This window comes from Rutidosis leptorrhynchoides, chromosome 2 (assembly GCF_046630445.1).
Source record: "Rutidosis leptorrhynchoides isolate AG116_Rl617_1_P2 chromosome 2, CSIRO_AGI_Rlap_v1, whole genome shotgun sequence".
NCBI classification, from domain to species: domain Eukaryota; kingdom Viridiplantae; phylum Streptophyta; class Magnoliopsida; order Asterales; family Asteraceae; genus Rutidosis; species Rutidosis leptorrhynchoides.
In genome coordinates this window covers 1,109,740-1,128,329 of record NC_092334.1, presented here as the reverse complement: position 1 = coordinate 1,128,329, position 18,590 = coordinate 1,109,740, and the positions used below count along the sequence as shown (strand labels likewise).

The window sequence follows — 18,590 nt, the reverse complement described above, 5'->3', positions numbered from 1 at the left end:
TATTTTATTATTTTTAATACTTCTTTTTTAATTATTTATAAAATTAATAACAATAAATATATAAAATAAATAACTTTAATTAAATAAAAAAACTTTAAAAACTAGTACTTAAAAAAACACACAAACATACGATTAAAAATACTATTACTCCGAACCTCGAACCTTCTGAAATCTCTTCATCGCTTGTGATCCTCGCCTTACGCATCTCAATTATCTTCTTCTCCTCTTTATTCATATCAATCGAAAAGGTCCTCATTTCAACTTCACCGTTCTTTGAATGATAATACTGTTTTTCTCTTCGGTTATGGTATCATGGCTTTCCTTGACGGATAAATACAACGACTCACGAGATAATGCCGATGGTGTAGAATCACTCAATTTTTCCTTGGCTTTCTCGACTTACACAGTGGACGGGCCAAACGATCACGAACACACGTTTCTTCGTTTGGGTTTTGTACATCATCCTCATTCAAGTCAATGGATTGATTTTCCACTACACTCACAACCGGTTGTCGTCTCCTATTTCACGTACCAATTACAATTGGATCGGGATGTAACCATTTTGACTTGTTTTTCAATATTTTCCACGCCCTATAACTCGTGAAATTTTTCCCAGCCTCAATCCGAAACATTGTGTCACACCGATAATGAAAATCAAGATCATTCTCTCCACTCCTTCTTTCATTCTTTATACTTCTTTATACGATTTACAACATCGTTATATTTATTGCAATCAACATTCAACTTTTCATCACTTAGATGATAAAGCAACCTTTGGTCGCTTAAAAAGTGGGCTCCGCTTGTGATAGTCATCGAACACCATTTACTAAAATGTTTGTCCTAGAAAAATTATAAAATGTTGGTATATACTAACAATAATATATATAATATAAATGATTTATAATATATATATATATATATATATATATATATATATATATATATATATATATATATATACTAACAATAATATATATAATATAAATGATTTATAATATATATATATATATATATATATATATATATATATATATATATATATATATATATATATATATATATATATATATATATATATATATACTAGGTTTTGGAACCCGTGCGTTGCACGTTGGAATTCATATTATTTCTAAGATACCGTACTTATAATATTAGTAACATCACATGGAAACTTATAAAATTTTTGTCACATATCTGATATGAATTAAACATATTTAAAAATATAATTATACTTGGTGGAAATCATAATAATGTAACATAATTCAAATATTTCCAAAAAAAATATTATACGTACATAATAGTTCAAAGATATGATACGAATGAAATTTTTTTAAAACATTTCTTCAATTAAGTCTATAAGTGTTGCAAAACTTCTTTGTATACCACATTTTTTGTTGTGTTGGAAATTTTGTTATCCTTGTCTAAGATTAATATCTTGATTCCTTCGCGATTAGTAACCCGAGATAGTGCAACGTATAGGTGTCCATGACTAAACACCGGTTTTGAAAGAAATAAACCGACACGCGATAGTGATTGTCCTTGACTTTTATTTATTGTCATTGCAAAGTAAACCAAAATTGGATATTGTCTTCTTTAGAATCTGAAAGGTATTCTCTTGTCCGTCGGTACGATAAGCATACGTGATAACGCTGTAATCTTCCCCACGTTTGAGCCTGTTAAAATTTTTGCTTTGATGATTTTTTCTCCTATGTGCACAATTTGTAAACGTGTACCGTTACACAAACCTCCTGCCTGATCTATATTTCTAAGTAACATAACTGGTACACCAATTTTGAGCCTCAGATTGTGCTTTAGTAAACCACCAACTTCAATGTTATTTAGGAAATCGGTAGTGTATAGTTCACTATTAAAGTCAGCGTCTCTCTGTGACGCACATATACTGTCTGAGCTCAAATATGACCTTTCTTCTCCGTCCAAACACATCATCATTCTATAATTAATGATGTTAACTACTTCATGAGTTGGAGCATGAATTGCACGTTGCTGATAATATTCTGGATTGCCAAGATTAAAAAGATAATCTGGATAAATAGTTGAGATGATCGAACCAATTGGATCATCAAGATCTGTTATCAAAAGATCTATTGGAATTTCAATATCAAAAACTCCGTCTTCAGATTCACCGACATCACCGTTGCCTATGTCAAGTATCCATTGAGCAAAACTTCTAGTATTTGCATCAGTTTCAATACCACATAATCTCATGTTAACTGTAAGCTTTAAAACAGTAACATAATCCCACAAATAGTAAGAATTTAGAGGTGCATCTACTATATCTTCTCTTTTGCCTTTTTGAATAACCGGTAATATTTGTCTAAAGTCACCACCAAACACAACTGTTTTACCCCCCAAATAGAGTATCCATACTGTCAAGATTGGATTGACGACATATATCACGTACAGAACGATCCAGTGCTTCAACGCATATCTTGTTAACCATCGGGGCCTTATCCCAAATAAACAGTTTTGTTCTCCGAATAAGCTCACCCAACTTGCTGCTTGTAGAAATAGAACAAAATGACTCATCTGTAGGATGAAGCGATATGTGAAAACGTGAATGCGCCGTCCGACCTCCAGATAATAGCAAAGCTGCTATCCCACTTGACGCAACATTTAAAACAATTTCTCCTTTTCTGCGCAATGCAGCTGAGAGTGTTTTTGTGATGACCCGGAAATTTCTGACCAAATTTAAACTTAATTTTTAACGTTTTCAACACGATAAGCAAAGTCTATGAAGTTGAATCTCAAAATTTTGAACTATTCAAATACCCTTCGATTGTTCTCAACGATTCGCGAACAATTATATGTAAATAGATACATATATATACTATAACTTGAAAACGTAACAAAGTGTTATGAAAATGATACTGTGCATTAACCTTTTTGGTTTGATTATCTGATTGATATTTAGATAAGTTAACTAAAATGTTTAATATGAACAGTAAAACACCAATTTGCTACAGTATTTTCGAATTGCTACAGTACCCGAAAAGCTACAGTGTTTTCAAAAATCACTATTTGCTACAGTAAAAAACTTTGCTACAGTAACTTTGCTACAGTAAAACACTATTTTAAAATGAAAATGTATATATGTATATGTATATACTACGAGACAATGATTTATAGAAGTAAATGACCAAAACACTCGAAAGTTTAAGATATACTTTAAGTGGTACAGTTTATGGATAATTTAAGGCTATATTTTGACAAAGGTACGTGTCACGAAACGTAAAGTATTAGTTTTCTAAGTGTACGAAAATGCGTTCGAGAAACCGGAACCGGGACATAAGTCGAGTGACAACGTACGACTTATCGGAACAAAAATTACAAGTCCACTATGCACGTGAATTTAATATAATATATAATTAATTATATTATATTTATAATTAAATAATATGTCGACAAACAACGAGACAAAAATTTGTGAGCTGGATCCTCTAGCCATGCGATCGCATGGCCAAGGAGGCTAAACCCCATGCGATCGCATGGGGTACTGTTGCAGGCCACATCCTATAAAAAGCATCGAATTTCGGTTCAGTGTTACACCATCATTACTCCGTATATTATTTATTTTATTTAATTTATTATTATTATTATTATTATTATTATTATTATTATTATTATTATTATTATTATTAAGATTAATATTATTATTAATCCTATTATTATTAGTAGTATTAGTACATAAAATACTACGACGAGGCCAAGAGCGGGTCACTTTTGAAATGGGTTTTCGAGCGGGATAGAGCTAAGGAAATTATGGGTTATTGCTAAGGAGGTTATGGGTAATGTTCGGGGTTATATTTGTGAGTCAAACCTAGTGTTTATCATCTTCGTTGCGTCTACGTACTTTCCTGCAATACGAAATCACAATATTGATACGTAAGCATTCATATTTTATCTTTTATATATTAATTGTGTATCCATGTTTAGTGCGCGAGTATATATATATTTATACATGCTTGTATGCTAAATTTCGTTGTTAAACAGTTTATGATGAATCACGAATTAAATACATATGTTACTGGTAAAAGGTATATGATATGCATGTTTTTGGAAAGCTGGCGAAAAAACAATGACTTTTCATTTAGATATCGAATAGTTTCGATGAACGGATTAAGAGATATGATCAACTGAATTATGATTGATGTTAATTGAAATTGCTTTTGAATATGCAATTAAGATTTAAACAACTTATCTACGAGATTGATAAAATGGATTTTTAAATATTATCAACCGAGTAAATGAATCCTTATATAAGGCACGTCTCGTTTTGTTGAACTATTGTCAAAATTGACTTTTTGAAACGACTTTGGATAACTTTTGTATGTCAATCTCGAGCATTAAGATTATGATACACTATGACCTGACCTAGCTTGATAGACATTTATTGACCAACATATATTCTCTAGGTTGAGATCTATGGTTATCTGGTATTCCGAGTTTCGATCACATTTCGGTGAACAACTTTATGTGCTGCTAAGGTGAGTTTCATTTGCTCCCTTTTTAATTGCTTTTGCAATCTATATTTTTGGGCTGAGAATACATGCACTTTATTTTAAACACAATGGATACAAGTACATACTAAATTCTACACTGAGTTTGAACCAAAACTCCCTTAGCTTTGGTAACTAGTAACTGCCAGTTATAAGAACTGGTGGGCGCGAGTAGTAGTATATGGATCCATAGGGCTTGATATCCCCGTCCGAGCTAGAGCACTAGCCTTTTAACGGACGTATGCTATTTGAGAATCGTACACGTTGGTTTGCGTGTATTATTAAGATGATTATACAAAGGGTACGAATTATATATACGTTAAGTTTAGTTACCAGGGTGCTCACTTTTGTAGAATATTTTGATAAACATTTCTGGATGAAACAACTGAAATCTTGTGATCCACCTTTATGTACAGATTATGCAAAACATTAAAAATATGAACTCACCAACCTTTGTGTTGACACTTGTTAGCATGTTTATTCTCAGGTTCCCTAGAAGTCTTTCGCTGTTTGCTTATATGTTAGATAAGCTATGTGCATGGAGTCTTACATGGAATATTTTTCAAGAAAACGTTGCATTCACCAAATCATCACCATGTATCTTATTTTGACTGCATTTTCAACGGAAGTACCATTGTAAACTATTATTTACGGTGATTGTCTATATGTAGATATCATCAGATGTCGAAAACCTTTGATTTAAATATTTATTTATGGTGTGCCTTTTCAAAAGAATGCAATGTTTACAAAACGTATCATATAGAGGTCAAATACCTCGCAATGAAATCGATGAATGACGTGTTCGTCCATATGGATTTGGAGCGATCGTCACAGTAGGATAGCTCATCTATAATAAGATGGTTTTCTGAAATATTTCTTGTATGATTCGATGGGCATGGCATTGAACTAAAACTTCTCAATGAACTACTATTGCATTGAAGTAGTTTGTCAATCTCTTGTAAAGTCAAATCTTTTAATAGTTCAATCTCAATATGTGTCCTTGCAATCAATTAAATTTAATTTAATAATATACTCCATTATGACAATTGAAGTATAATATAATTTAAATTTCCTTACCTGTTCTGTAAGGATGAACGACATCCACCGACAAAAATCGAAATGTTTTCTCAAATACAACTTCAGGTCGACTCATAGTATTAGATAATAGTAATTGTGCAAATAATTTTCTGACGAAATGACCACCCTCCCCGAAAAACGCCTCTTGTATACCTTCTGTATACTCCTTATCATCATCCAATAAACCTAAATCGTAGTAGGCGTCTCTGTAGCTATTAAATACTGACCATTTACCGTGCGGATATCTTCATAGGAAGTTGGACCTTTAAACTTGTTGAGAAGTATTCTAAGAAAAAAAAAAGATCACCAGACGCTGGTGCCACATGAAGAATACGACCAATTGCACCGGTGTTTCTTTTACGCCTAATCTAACTTCGATTATATTTGTTCCAAATGAACTTTTTCGGGAATTCAACATAAGTCAATTCGCGTGCTTCTTGGTTAGAAGCGTTACAATTCATCCATTCGATGAACATTGACGTATTGACTGATGGCTTCTCTAATACCTCGTCATTTAATTCCTCTTCATCAAAAATAATTTGCTGTTGTCCCTCCAAATGGAACGGTAGTCTTATAATGCTGGGGTAATGATGATGTATATCGAACTTCATAATCCTCCAAACGGCTTCACACGATGAAACATATCGACAACCGTAGTATTCTTGAATTTCATCAGTTTCTGAATTACATAGATGCGCTGTAATCCTATCATTACCTTTGTTGATATATTTGAACAAATAACTAATTGAAGCAACTTGGTTACACCACTCAAGATTTAGATGAGCTTGGTACCTTTTAAGGAGGTAAGGATTATAAGCTACCACACTTCTGTTATCCAATTCATGACCTTGTTTTGTTACCGTTCTTCCATCATCCCTTCTTCAGTAAATTGGATAACCGTCTTCATCAGTTTTGTTACATCTGAGAAAGGTTTTGGAAACCTTTTTGTACATTTTCTGTCTGAATCAGTGCACTAGCACGATGGATTCTTTTCACCGTGAGGACCGTGAATCATTAAATCTGACACAAGTTGATAAAGTTCTGATTCTTTGATTTCATCCGGTATTTCAGCACATATATTCTGATCTACATCTTTTGGTTGAGGCCACTTTGGATTACATGTGAAAGTTAAAAATAAGTTAGGATAGCCAAATACACGACAAAGTGCCATAGCATCACGATAATTCTCAATCATATATCTAACTCTCCCTGTGAATGACGAAGGAAGTTTTATCCTATTTCCCATCATACTATTTTCTGAAGTACTTGACGCCACTGAATTCAATAAGTTTGTGAATGTATCTGCTCTTAGAATATTCTGATTTTTCCTGATGTATGAGATTCTTTCGGCCTCAATCATAGTGTAAGCATCAACTACAAATTGTTGATACAACTTACGACCCAAGTGCACAAGTGTGGGAACAGCACGTTCTTGAAGTTTTTATGCAAAGAATTCACGTATAGTAACCCTCTTTTTCAATCTTGTGGAATGCTCATCGACATCACGATGCAGAATGTCTGTCCTGTACACATCTTCTGTATAAATAAACAGAAGTGGATATTGTAGGGCTAAATATTTGGTGTGAAGCTCAGAAATTCTTTTTAACCCTTCAATACGACTGTCTATTATAATATCCCTTTCGTCATACGAAGAAACATTGATATCACCTACAATAAGTGCTGCTACTTCGTCTACCGTTGGCATATTATAATTACATCCATCTTTGGTTCGTCTACCAATTAACTTAATTTTCATCTGCAAATTAGGTGTTTCTAGAAACCGGTCATGAGCCATCCGAAATGTCTTGACAAGAGGATTATGTTCATCGAGAACTTCCATTATTTGACGAATGAGATCCTCGTCTAGTGAATAGCGTGAAGACGAAGGCTTTGTTTTGTTTTTGCCACTGTTATGAATTCAACAAATCATAAATATGAATGTTAATATTCTCGTATATTAATTTACTACATTGTTTATTTGATGTTAAGCTATATGAATTACACGAATCATACCTGATTTCTTCTTTCCTGTTATTTGTTTCATTGACAGTATCATATATGTATAAATGTCCGAATCTTAGTTTTCGACCATCCGTTTGTAATAAACCTCCATATTGGTGACAATTTTGACCACGAATACAAAATGTATAAGGGCCACGACCTTTATTTACACGATCGTCCACCTTGCCACCCATCGAAGTAAATGCAAAAATCATGTTGTACTTGAAATGTCCCGTTCTTATTGATTAAAAACGTTCCATATTAATTGATTTCGTTGCGAGGTTTTGACCTCTATATGAGACGTTTTTCAAAGCCTGCATTCATTTTTAAAACAAACCATAACCTTTATTTTATAAATAAAGGTTTAATAAGCTTTACGTAGATTATCAAATAATGATAATCTAAAATATCCTGTTTACACACGACCATTACATAATGGTTTACAATACAAATATGTTACATCGAAATCAGTTTCTTGAATGCAGTTTTTACACAATATCATACAAACATGGACTCCAAATCTTGTCCTTATTTTAGTATGCAACAGCGGAAGCTCTTAATATTCACCTGAGAATAAACATGCTTTAAACGTCAACAAAAATGTTGGTGAGTTATAGGTTTAACCTATATATATCAAATCGTAACAATAGACCACAAGATTTCATATTTCAATACACATCCCATACATAGAGATAAAAATCATTCATATGGTGAACACCTGGTAACCGACAATAACAAGATGCATATATAAGAATATCCCCATCATTCCGGGACACCCTTCGGATATGATATAAATTTCGAAGTACTAAAGCATCCGGTACTTTGGATGGGGTTTGTTAGGCCCAATAGATCTATCTTTAGGATTCGCGTCAATTAGGGTGTCTGTTCCCTAATTCTTAGATTACCAGACTTAATAAAAAGGGGCATATTCGATTTCGATAATTCAACCATAGAATGTAGTTTCACGTACTTGTGTCTATTTTGTAAATCATTTATAAAACCTGCATGTATTCTCATCCCAAAAATATTAGATTTTAAAAGTGGGACTATAACTCACTTTCACAGATTTTTACTTCGTCGGGAAGTAAGACTTGGCCACTGGTTGATTCACGAACCTATAACAATATATACATATATATCAAAGTATGTTCAAAATATATTTACAACACTTTTAATATATTTTGATGTTTTAAGTTTATTAAGTCAGCTGTCCTCGTTAGTAACCTACAACTAGTTGTCCACAGTTAGATGTACAGAAATAAATCGATAAATATTATCTTGAATCAATCCACGACCCAGTGTATACGTATCTCAGTATTGATCACAACTCAAACTATATATATTTTGGAATCAACCTCAACCCTGTATAGCTAACTCCAACATTCACATATAGAGTGTCTATGGTTGTTCCGAAATATATATAGATGTGTCGACATGATAGGTCGAAACATTGTATACGTGTCTATGGTATCTCAAGATTACATAATATACAATACAAGTTGATTAAGTTATGGTTGGAATAGATTTGTTACCAATTTTCACGTAGCTAAAATGAGAAAAATTATCCAATCTTGTTTTACCCATAACTTCTTCATTTTAAATCCGTTTTGAGTGAATCAAATTGCTATGGTTTCATATTGAACTCTATTTTATGAATCTAAACAGAAAAATTATAGGTTTATAGTCGGAAAAATAAGTTACAAGTCGTTTTTGTAAAGGTAGTCATTTCAGTCGAAAGAACGACGTCTAGATGACCATTTTAGAAAACATACTTCCACTTTGAGTTTAACCATAATTTTTGGATATAGTTTCATGTTCATAATAAAAATCATTTTCTCAGAATAACAACTTTTAAATAAAAGTTTATCATAGTTTTTAATTAACTAACCCAAAACAGCCCGCGGTGTTACTACGACGGCGTAAATCCGGTTTTACGGTGTTTTTCGTGTTTCCAGGTTTTAAGTCATTAAGTTAGCATATCATATAGATATAGAACATGTGTTTAGTTGATTTTAAAAGTCAAGTTAGAAGGATTAACTTTTGTTTGCGAACAAGTTTAGAATTAACTAAACTATGTTCTAGTGATTACAAGTTTAAACCTTCGAATAAGATAGCTTTATATGTATGAATCGAATGATGTTATGAACATTATTACTACCTTAATTTCCTTGGATAAACCTACTGGAAAAGAGAAAAATGGATCTAGCTTCAATGGATCCTTGGATGGCTCGAAGTTCTTGAAGCAGAATCATGACACGAAAACAAGTTCAAGTAAGATCATCACTTGAAATAAGATTGTTATAGTTATAGAAATTGAACCAAAGTTTGAATATGATTATTACCTTGTATTAGAATGATAAACTACTGTAAGAAACAAAGATTTCTTGAGGTTGGATGATCACCTTACAAGATTGGAAGTGAGCTAGCAAACTTGAAAGTATTCTTGATTTTATGAAACTAGAACTTTTGGAATTTATGAAGAACACTTAGAACTTGAAGATAGAACTTGAGAGAGATCAATTAGATGAAGAAAATTGAAGAATGAAAGTGTTTGTAGGTGTTTTTGGTCGTTGGTGTATGGATTAGATATAAAGGATATGTAATTTTGTTTTCATGTAAATAAGTCATGAATGATTACTCATATTTTTGTAATTTTATGAGATATTTCATGCTAGTTGCCAAATGATGGTTCCCACATGTGTTAGGTGACTCACATGGGCTGCTAAGAGCTGATCATTGGAGTGTATATACCAATAGTACATACATCTAAAAGCTGTGTATTGTACGAGTACGAATACGGGTGCATACGAGTAGAATTGTTGATGAAACTGAACGAGGATGTAATTGTAAGCATTTTTGTTAAGTAGAAGTATTTTGATAAGTGTATTGAAGTCTTTCAAAAGTGTATAAATACATATTAAAACACTACATGTATATACATTTTAACTGAGTCGTTAAGTCATCGTTAGTCGTTACATGTAAGTGTTGTTTTGAAACCTTTAGGTTAACGATCTTGTTAAATGTTGTTAACCCAATGTTTATAATATCAAATGAGATTTTAAATTATTATATTATCATGATATTATCATGTATGAATATCTCTTAATATGATATATATACATTAAATGTCTTTACAACAATAATCGTTACATATATGTCCCGTTTAAAAATCATTAAGTTAGTAGTCTTGTTTTTACATATGTAGTTCATTGTTAATATACTTTATGATATGTTTTCTTATCATAGTATCATGTTAACTATATATATATATATATCCATATATATGTCATCATATAGTTTTTACAAGTTTTAACGTTCGTGAATCACCGATCAACTTAGGTGGTCAATTGTCTATATGAAACATATTTCAATTAATCAAGTCTTAACAAGTTTGATTGCTTAACATGTTGGAAACATTTAATCATGTAAACATCAATCTCAATTAATATATATAAACATGGAAAAGTTCGGGTCACTACAGTACCTACCCGTTAAATAAATTTCGTCCCGAAATTTTAAGCTATTGAAGGTGTTGACGAATCTTCTGGAAATAGATGCGGGTATTTCTTCTTCATCTGATCTTCACGCTCCCAGGTGAACTCGGGTCCTCTACGAGCATTCCATCGAACCTTAACAATTGGTATCTTGTTTTGCTTAAGTCTTTTAACCTCACGATCCATTATTTCGACGGGTTCTTCGATGAATTGGAGTTTTTCGTTGATTTGGATTTCATCTAACGGAATAGTGAGATCTTCTTTAGCAAAACATTTCTTCAAATTCGAGACGTGGAAAGTGTTATGTACAGCCGCGAGTTGTTGAGGTAACTCAAGTCGGTAAGCTACTGGTCCGACACGATCAATAATCTTGAATGGTCCAATATACCTTGGATTTAATTTCCCTCGTTTACCAAATCGAACAACGCCTTTCCAAGGTGAAACTTTAAGCATGACCATCTCTCCAATTTCAAATTCTATATCTTTTCTTTTAATGTCAGCGTAGCTCTTTTGTCGACTTTGGGCGGTTTTCAACCGTTGTTGAATTTGGATGATCTTCTCGGTAGTTTCTTGTATAATCTCCGGACCCGTAATCTGTCTATCCCCCACCTCACTCCAACAAATCGGAGACCTGCACTTTCTACCATAAAGTGCTTCAAAAGGCGCCATCTCAATGCTTGAATGGTAGCTGTTGTTGTAGGAAAATTCTGCTAACGGTAGATGTCGATCCCAACTGTTTCCGAAATCAATAACACATGCTCGTAGCATGTCTTCAAGCGTTTGTATCGTCCTTTCGCTCTGCCCATCAGTTTGTGGATGATAGGCAGTACTCATGTCTAGACGAGTTCCTAATGCTTGCTGTAATGTCTGCCAGAATCTTGAAATAAATCTGCCATCCCTATCAGAGATAATAGAGATTGGTATTCCATGTCTGGAGACGACTTCCTTCAAATACAGTCGTGCTAACTTCTCCATCTTGTCATCTTCTCTTATTGGTAGGAAGTGTGCTGATTTGGTGAGACGATCAACTATTACCCAAATAGTATCAAAACCACTTGCAGTCCTTGGCAATTTAGTGATGAAATCCATGGTAATGTTTTCCCATTTCCATTCCGGGATTTCGGGTTGTTGAAGTAGACCTGATGGTTTCTGATGCTCAGCTTTGACCTTAGAACACGTCAAACATTCTCCTACGTATTTAGCAACATCGGCTTTCATACCCGGCCACCAAAAATGTTTCTTGAGATCCTTGTACATCTTCCCCGTTCCAGGATGTATTGAGTATCTGGTTTTATGAGCTTCTCTAAGTACCATTTCTCTCATATCTCCAAATTTTGGTACCCAAATCCTTTCAGCCCTATACCGGGTTCCGTCTTCCTGAATATTAAGATGCTTCTCCGATCCTTTGGGTATTTCATCCTTTAAATTTCCCTCTTTTAAAACTCCTTGTTGCGCCTCCTTTATTTGAGTAGTAATGTTATTATGAATCATTATATTCATAGATTTTACTCGAATGGGTTCTCTATCCTTCCTGCTCAAGGCATCGGCTACCACATTTGCCTTCCCCGGGTGGTAACGAATCTCAAAATCGTAATCATTCAATAATTCAATCCACCTACGCTGCCTCATATTCAGTTGTTTCTGATTAAATATGTGTTGAAGACTTTTGTGGTCGGTATATATAATACTTTTGACCCCATATAAGTAGTGCCTCCAAGTCTTTAATGCAAAAACAACCGCGCCTAATTCCAAATCATGCGTCGTATAATTTTGTTCGTGAATCTTCAATTGTCTAGACGCATAAGCAATCACCTTCGTTCGTTGCATTAATACACAACCGAGACCTTGCTTTGATGCGTCACAATAAATCACAAAATCATTATTCCCTTCAGGCAATGACAATATAGGTGCCGTAGTTAGCTTTTTCTTCAATAACTGAAACGCTTTCTCTTGTTCATCATTCCATTTAAATTTCTTCCCTTTATGCGTTAATGCAGTCAAGGGTTTTGCTATTCTGGAAAAGTCTTGGATGAACCTTCTGTAGTAACCAGCTAGTCCTAAAAACTGGCGTATGTGTTTCGGAGTTTTCGGGGTTTCCCACTTTTCAACAGTTTCTATCTTTGCCGGATCCACCTTAATACCTTCTTTGTTCACTATGTGACCGAGGAATTGAACTTCTTCCAACCAAAATGCACACTTTGAAAACTTAGCGTACAATTCTTCCTTCCTCAATACTTCTAACACCTTTCTCAAATGTTCACCGTGTTCTTGGTCATTCTTTGAGTAAATAAGTATGTCATCAATGAAAACAATGACAAACTTGTCAAGGTATGGTCCACACACTCGGTTCATAAGGTCCATGAACACAGCTGGTGCATTAGTTAAACCAAACGGCATGACCATAAACTCGTAATGACCGTAACGTGTTCTGAAAGCAGTCTTTGGAATATCATCTTCTTTCACCCGCATTTGATGATACCCGGAACGTAAGTCAATCTTTGAATAAACAGATGAGCCTTGTAGTTGATCAAATAAGTCGTCGATTCTCGGTAGTGGGTAGCGGTTCTTGATGGTAAGTTTGTTCAACTCTCGGTAGTCGATACACAACCTGAATGTACCATCTTTCTTCTTGACAAACAAAACAGGAGCTCCCCACGGTGATGTGCTTGGTCGAATGAAACCACGCTCTAAAAGTTCTTGTAATTGGCTTTGCAGTTCTTTCATCTCGCTGGGTGCGAGTCTGTAAGGAGCACGAGCTATCGGTGCAGCTCCTGGTACAAGATCTATTTGAAATTCAACGGATCGATGTGGGGGTAATCCCGGTAATTCTTTCGGAAATACATCGGGAAATTCTTTTGCAATGGGAACATCATTGATGCTCTTTTCTTCAGTTTGTACTTTCTCGACGTGTGCTAGAACAGCATAGCAACCTTTTCTTATTAGTTTTTGTGCCTTCAAATTACTAATAAGATGTAGCTTCGTGTTGCCCTTTTCTCCGTACACCATTAAGGGTTTTCCTTTTTCTCGTATAATGCGAATTGCATTTTTGTAACAAACGATCTCCGCTTTCACTTCTTTCAACCAGTCCATACCGATTATCACATCAAAACTCCCTAACTCTACTGGTATCAAATCAATCTTAAATGTTTCACTAACCAGTTTAATTTCTCGATTCCGACATATATTATCTGCTGAAATTAATTTACCATTTGCTAATTCGAGTAAAAATTTACTATCCAAAGGCGTCAATGGACAACTTAATTTAGCACAAAAATCTCTACTCATATAGCTTCTATCCGCACCCGAATCAAATAAAACGTAAGCAGATTTATTGTCAATAAGAAACGTACCCGTAACAAGCTCCGGGTCTTCCTGTGCCTCTACCGCATTAATATTGAAAACTCTTCCACGGCCTTGTCCATTCGTGTTCTCCTGGTTCGGGCAATTTCTAATAATGTGGCCTGGTTTTCCACATTTATAACAAACTACATTGGCATAACTTGCTCCGACACTACTTGCTCCGCCATTACTCGTTCCGACACCATTTGTTCCTTTCGTTCTATTAACCCCTGGTCCGTAGACCTCACACTTCGCCGCGCTATGACCATTTCTTTTACACTTGTTGCAAAATTTGGTGCAGAACCCCGAGTGATTCTTTTCACACCTTTGGCATAGTTGCTTCTGATTGTTGTTGTTGTTGCGGTTATTATTGTTGTAGTTGCTGTTGTTGTTGTTGTTGTTGTTGTTGGGCCGTTTGTTGTAGTTGCGATTGATGTTGCGATTGTTGGGATAATTGTTGCGATTATTGTTGTAATTGCTGTTGTTGTTGTATTGGTGATTCTTATCACCGTTTTCCTCCCACTTTCTTTTGACTTGCTTCACATTGGCCTCTTCAGCAGTCTGTTCTTTAATTCTTTCTTCAATCTGGTTCACTAGTTTGTGAGCCATTCTACATGCCTGTTGTATGGAGGCGGGCTCGTGTGAACTTATATCTTCTTGGATTCTTTCCGGTAATCCTTTCACAAACGCGTCGATCTTCTCTTCCTCATCTTCGAATGCTCCCGGACACAATAGGCACAATTCTGTGAATCGTCTTTCGTACGTGGTAATATCAAATCCTTGGGTTCGTAACCCTCTAAGTTCTGTCTTGAGCTTATTGACCTCGGTTCTGGGACGGTACTTCTCGTTCATCAAGTGCTTGAATGCTGACCACGGTAGTGCGTACGCATCATCTTGTCCCACTTGCTCTAGATAGGTATTCCACCATGTTAACGCAGAACCTGTGAAGGTATGCGTAGCGTACTTCACTTTGTACTCTTCAGTACACTTACTTATGGCAAACACCGATTCAACCTTCTCGGTCCACCGTTTCAATCCGATCGGTCCTTCGGTTCCATCAAATTCCAAAGGTTTGCAGGCAGTGAATTCTTTGTAGGTGCATCCTACACGATTTCCTGTACTGCTAGATCCAAGGTTATTGTTGGTATGTAGCGCAGCCTGTACTGCGGCTATGTTTGAAGCTAGAAAAGTACGGAATTCCTCTTCATTCATATTCACAGTGTGTCGAGTAGTCGGTGCCATTTCCTTCAAAATAGTTAAATGGAACAAGTTAATCATACAGAATATTAAGAGTAGTTAATAGTATTTCGTAGCATAATATGAACTCATTTATAAAAGCTTTTTCTTCATATTAGCGTTTTATAAGTTTAAATTCGGGTAGTACCTACCCGTTAAGTTCATACTTAGTAGCTAATATACAATTCAACTACTACAATTCTATATGAAAAACTGATTATAATAATATTTCTCGTTCAAACTTTTATACAATATTTTACAAACTTACAATACCGCTTATTTTACATAAAGCATGAAATATAGCACACAATAACTTTGATACAAGATAGTTGTGAAGACAATTCTAGCTAGTACACAAGTCGTTCAGCAAAGGCAATAAAGACACGTAATTCATACGTCCAGAAACAAGTCATGCATTCTGGTTTTACTAGGACTACTTCCCATCCTTGGTCTTGTGCAACATAACCGTTATGGCCGTTGATAAGACAGCGTGTTGTAACGTCATCAAAGGGACGAGGGTTACGTAATGTCCAACAGTCCCGTAATAATCTAAAAACCTCATTTCTTACCCCAATTACCGACTCCGTCACTTGTGGAAACGTTTTGTTTAATAGTTGTAGCCCGATGTTCTTGTTCTCACTTTGGTGAGAAGCGAACATTACTAATCCGTAAGCATAACATGCTTCTTTATGTTGCATGTTAGCCGCTTTTTCTAAATCACGAAGTCCAATATTCGGATATATTGAGTCAAAATAATTTCTTAACCCGTTGCGTAAAATAGCATTTGGGTTCCCCGCAATATATGCGTCAAAGTAAACACATCGTAACTTATGGGTTTCCCAATGTGATATCCCCCATCTTTCAAACGAAAGTCTCTTATAAACCAAGACATTCTTGGAACGTTCTTCGAATGTCTTACAAACTGATCTCGCCTTAAATAGTTGTGCCGAGGAATTCTGGCCGACCCTAGACAAGATTTCATCAATCATGTCTCCGGGTAGGTCTCTTAAAATATTGGGTTGTCTATCCATTTTGTGTTTTTAAACTGTAAAATAGACAAGAGTTAGATTCATAAAAAAAAATACTTATTAATACAAGCAATTTTTACATATATCATAAAGCATAAGAACACTATGTTACATATATTACACCACACGAATACAACTATCTTATTCCGACTCGCTCGTTTCTTCTTCTTCGGTTTTGGTTCGTTTTGCCAAGTTTCTAGGGATATATGATGTTCCCCTAATACGAGCCGTCGTTGTCCACATTGGTTTAGAAAAACCTGGTGGTTTAGAGGTTCCCGGGTCATTGTTACAACTTAAGAACTTCGGGGGTTGACGATACATATAAAGTTCATCGGGGTTGGAATTAGATTTCTCTATTTTTATGCCCTTTCCCTTATTATTTTCTTTTGCCTTTTTAAATTCAGTTGGGGTAATTTCTATAACATCATCGGAATTCTCGTCGGAATCCGATTCATCGGAGAATTGGTAATCCTCCCAATATTTTGCTTCCTTGGCGGAAACACCATTGACCATAATTAACTTTGGTCGGTTGGTTGAGGATTTTCTTTTACTTAACCGTTTTATTATTTCCCCCACCGGTTCTATTTCTTCATCCGGTTCCGATTCTTCTTCCGGTTCCGATTCTTCTTCCGGTTCCGACTCTTCTTCCGGTTCCTCTTCGGGAACTTGTGAATCAGTCCACAAATCATTCCAATTTACATTTGACTCTTCATTATTATTAGGTGAGTCAATGGGACTTGTTCTAGAGGTAGACATCTATCACATAATATCAAACACGTTAAGAGATTAATATATCACATAATATTCATATGTTAAAAATATATAGTTTCCAACAAAAATGTTAAGCAATCATTTTTAAAGAAAACACGGTCGAAGTCCAGACTCACTAATGCATCCTAACAAACTCGATAAGATACACTAATGCAAATTTTCTGGTTCTCTAAGACCAACGCTCGGATACCAACTGAAATGTCCCGTTCTTATTGATTAAAAACGTTCCATATTAATTGATTTCGTTGCGAGGTTTTGACCTCTATATGAGACGTTTTTCAAAGCCTGCATTCATTTTTAAAACAAACCATAACCTTTATTTTATAAATAAAGGTTTAATAAGCTTTACGTAGATTATCAAATAATGATAATCTAAAATATCCTGTTTACACACGACCATTACATAATGGTTTACAATACAAATATGTTACATCGAAATCAGTTTCTTGAATGCAGTTTTTACACAATATCATACAAACATGGACTCCAAATCTTGTCCTTATTTTAGTATGCAACAGCGGAAGCTCTTAATATTCACCTGAGAATAAACATGCTTTAAACGTCAACAAAAATGTTGGTGAGTTATAGGTTTAACCTATATATATCAAATCGTAACAATAGACCACAAGATTTCATATTTCAATACACATCCCATACATAGAGATAAAAATCATTCATATGGTGAACACCTGGTAACCGACAATAACAAGATGCATATATAAGAATATCCCCATCATTCCGGGACACCCTTCGGATATGATATAAATTTCGAAGTACTAAAGCATTCGGTACTTTGGATGGGGTTTGTTAGGCCCAATAGATCTATCTTTAGGATTCGCGTCAATTAGGGTGTCTGTTCCCTAATTCTTAGATTACCAGACTTAATAAAAAGGGGCATATTCGATTTCGATAATTCAACCATAGAATGTAGTTTCACGTACTTGTGTCTATTTTGTAAATCATTTATAAAACCTGCATGTATTCTCATCCCAAAAATATTAGATTTTAAAAGTGGGACTATAACTCACTTTCACAGATTTTTACTTCGTCGGGAAGTAAGACATGGCCACTGGTTGATTCACGAACCTATAACAATATATACATATATATCAAAGTATGTTCAAAAT

The 18,590-nt window shown here is 34.7% G+C and overlaps 2 protein-coding genes across 2 annotated transcripts; both read right to left on the bottom strand.

Moving 5' to 3' along the window:
* Nucleotides 1-1,593: 1,593 nt before the first annotated feature.
* On the bottom strand, nt 1,594-6,954 carry LOC139894261 (uncharacterized). Its single transcript, XM_071877460.1, has 4 exons — nt 6,575-6,954; nt 5,968-6,473; nt 5,595-5,816; nt 1,594-2,387 (listed from the first exon to the last, which is right to left on the bottom strand). The coding sequence occupies exons 1-4, from the start codon at nt 6,952-6,954 to the stop codon at nt 1,594-1,596; spliced, it is 1,902 nt and encodes a 633-aa protein (XP_071733561.1).
* Nucleotides 6,955-7,035: 81 nt separating this feature from the next.
* LOC139894260 (uncharacterized) lies at nt 7,036-7,789 on the bottom strand. Its single transcript, XM_071877459.1, has 2 exons — nt 7,608-7,789; nt 7,036-7,501 (listed from the first exon to the last, which is right to left on the bottom strand). Exons 1-2 carry the CDS (start codon nt 7,787-7,789, stop codon nt 7,036-7,038), a joined length of 648 nt encoding a protein of 215 aa, XP_071733560.1.
* Nucleotides 7,790-18,590: the final 10,801 nt, after the last annotated feature.

Coding starts and splice junctions, on each gene's coding strand:
- LOC139894261 (XM_071877460.1), bottom strand. CDS start 6,954: ATGATTGAGGCCGAAAGAATCTCATACATCAGGAAAAATCAGAATATT. Junction 5,817..5,967: donor TTGGAACAAATATAATCGAA/GTTAGATTAGGC, acceptor GTAAATGGTCAG/TATTTAATAGCTACAGAGAC. Junction 2,388..5,594: donor CGTTCATCCTTACAGAACAG/GTAAGGAAATTT, acceptor CAATCTTGACAG/TATGGATACTCTATTTGGGG.
- LOC139894260 (XM_071877459.1), bottom strand. CDS start 7,789: ATGGGTGGCAAGGTGGACGATCGTGTAAATAAAGGTCGTGGCCCTTAT. Junction 7,502..7,607: donor AACAGGAAAGAAGAAATCAG/GTATGATTCGTG, acceptor AATTCATAACAG/TGGCAAAAACAAAACAAAGC.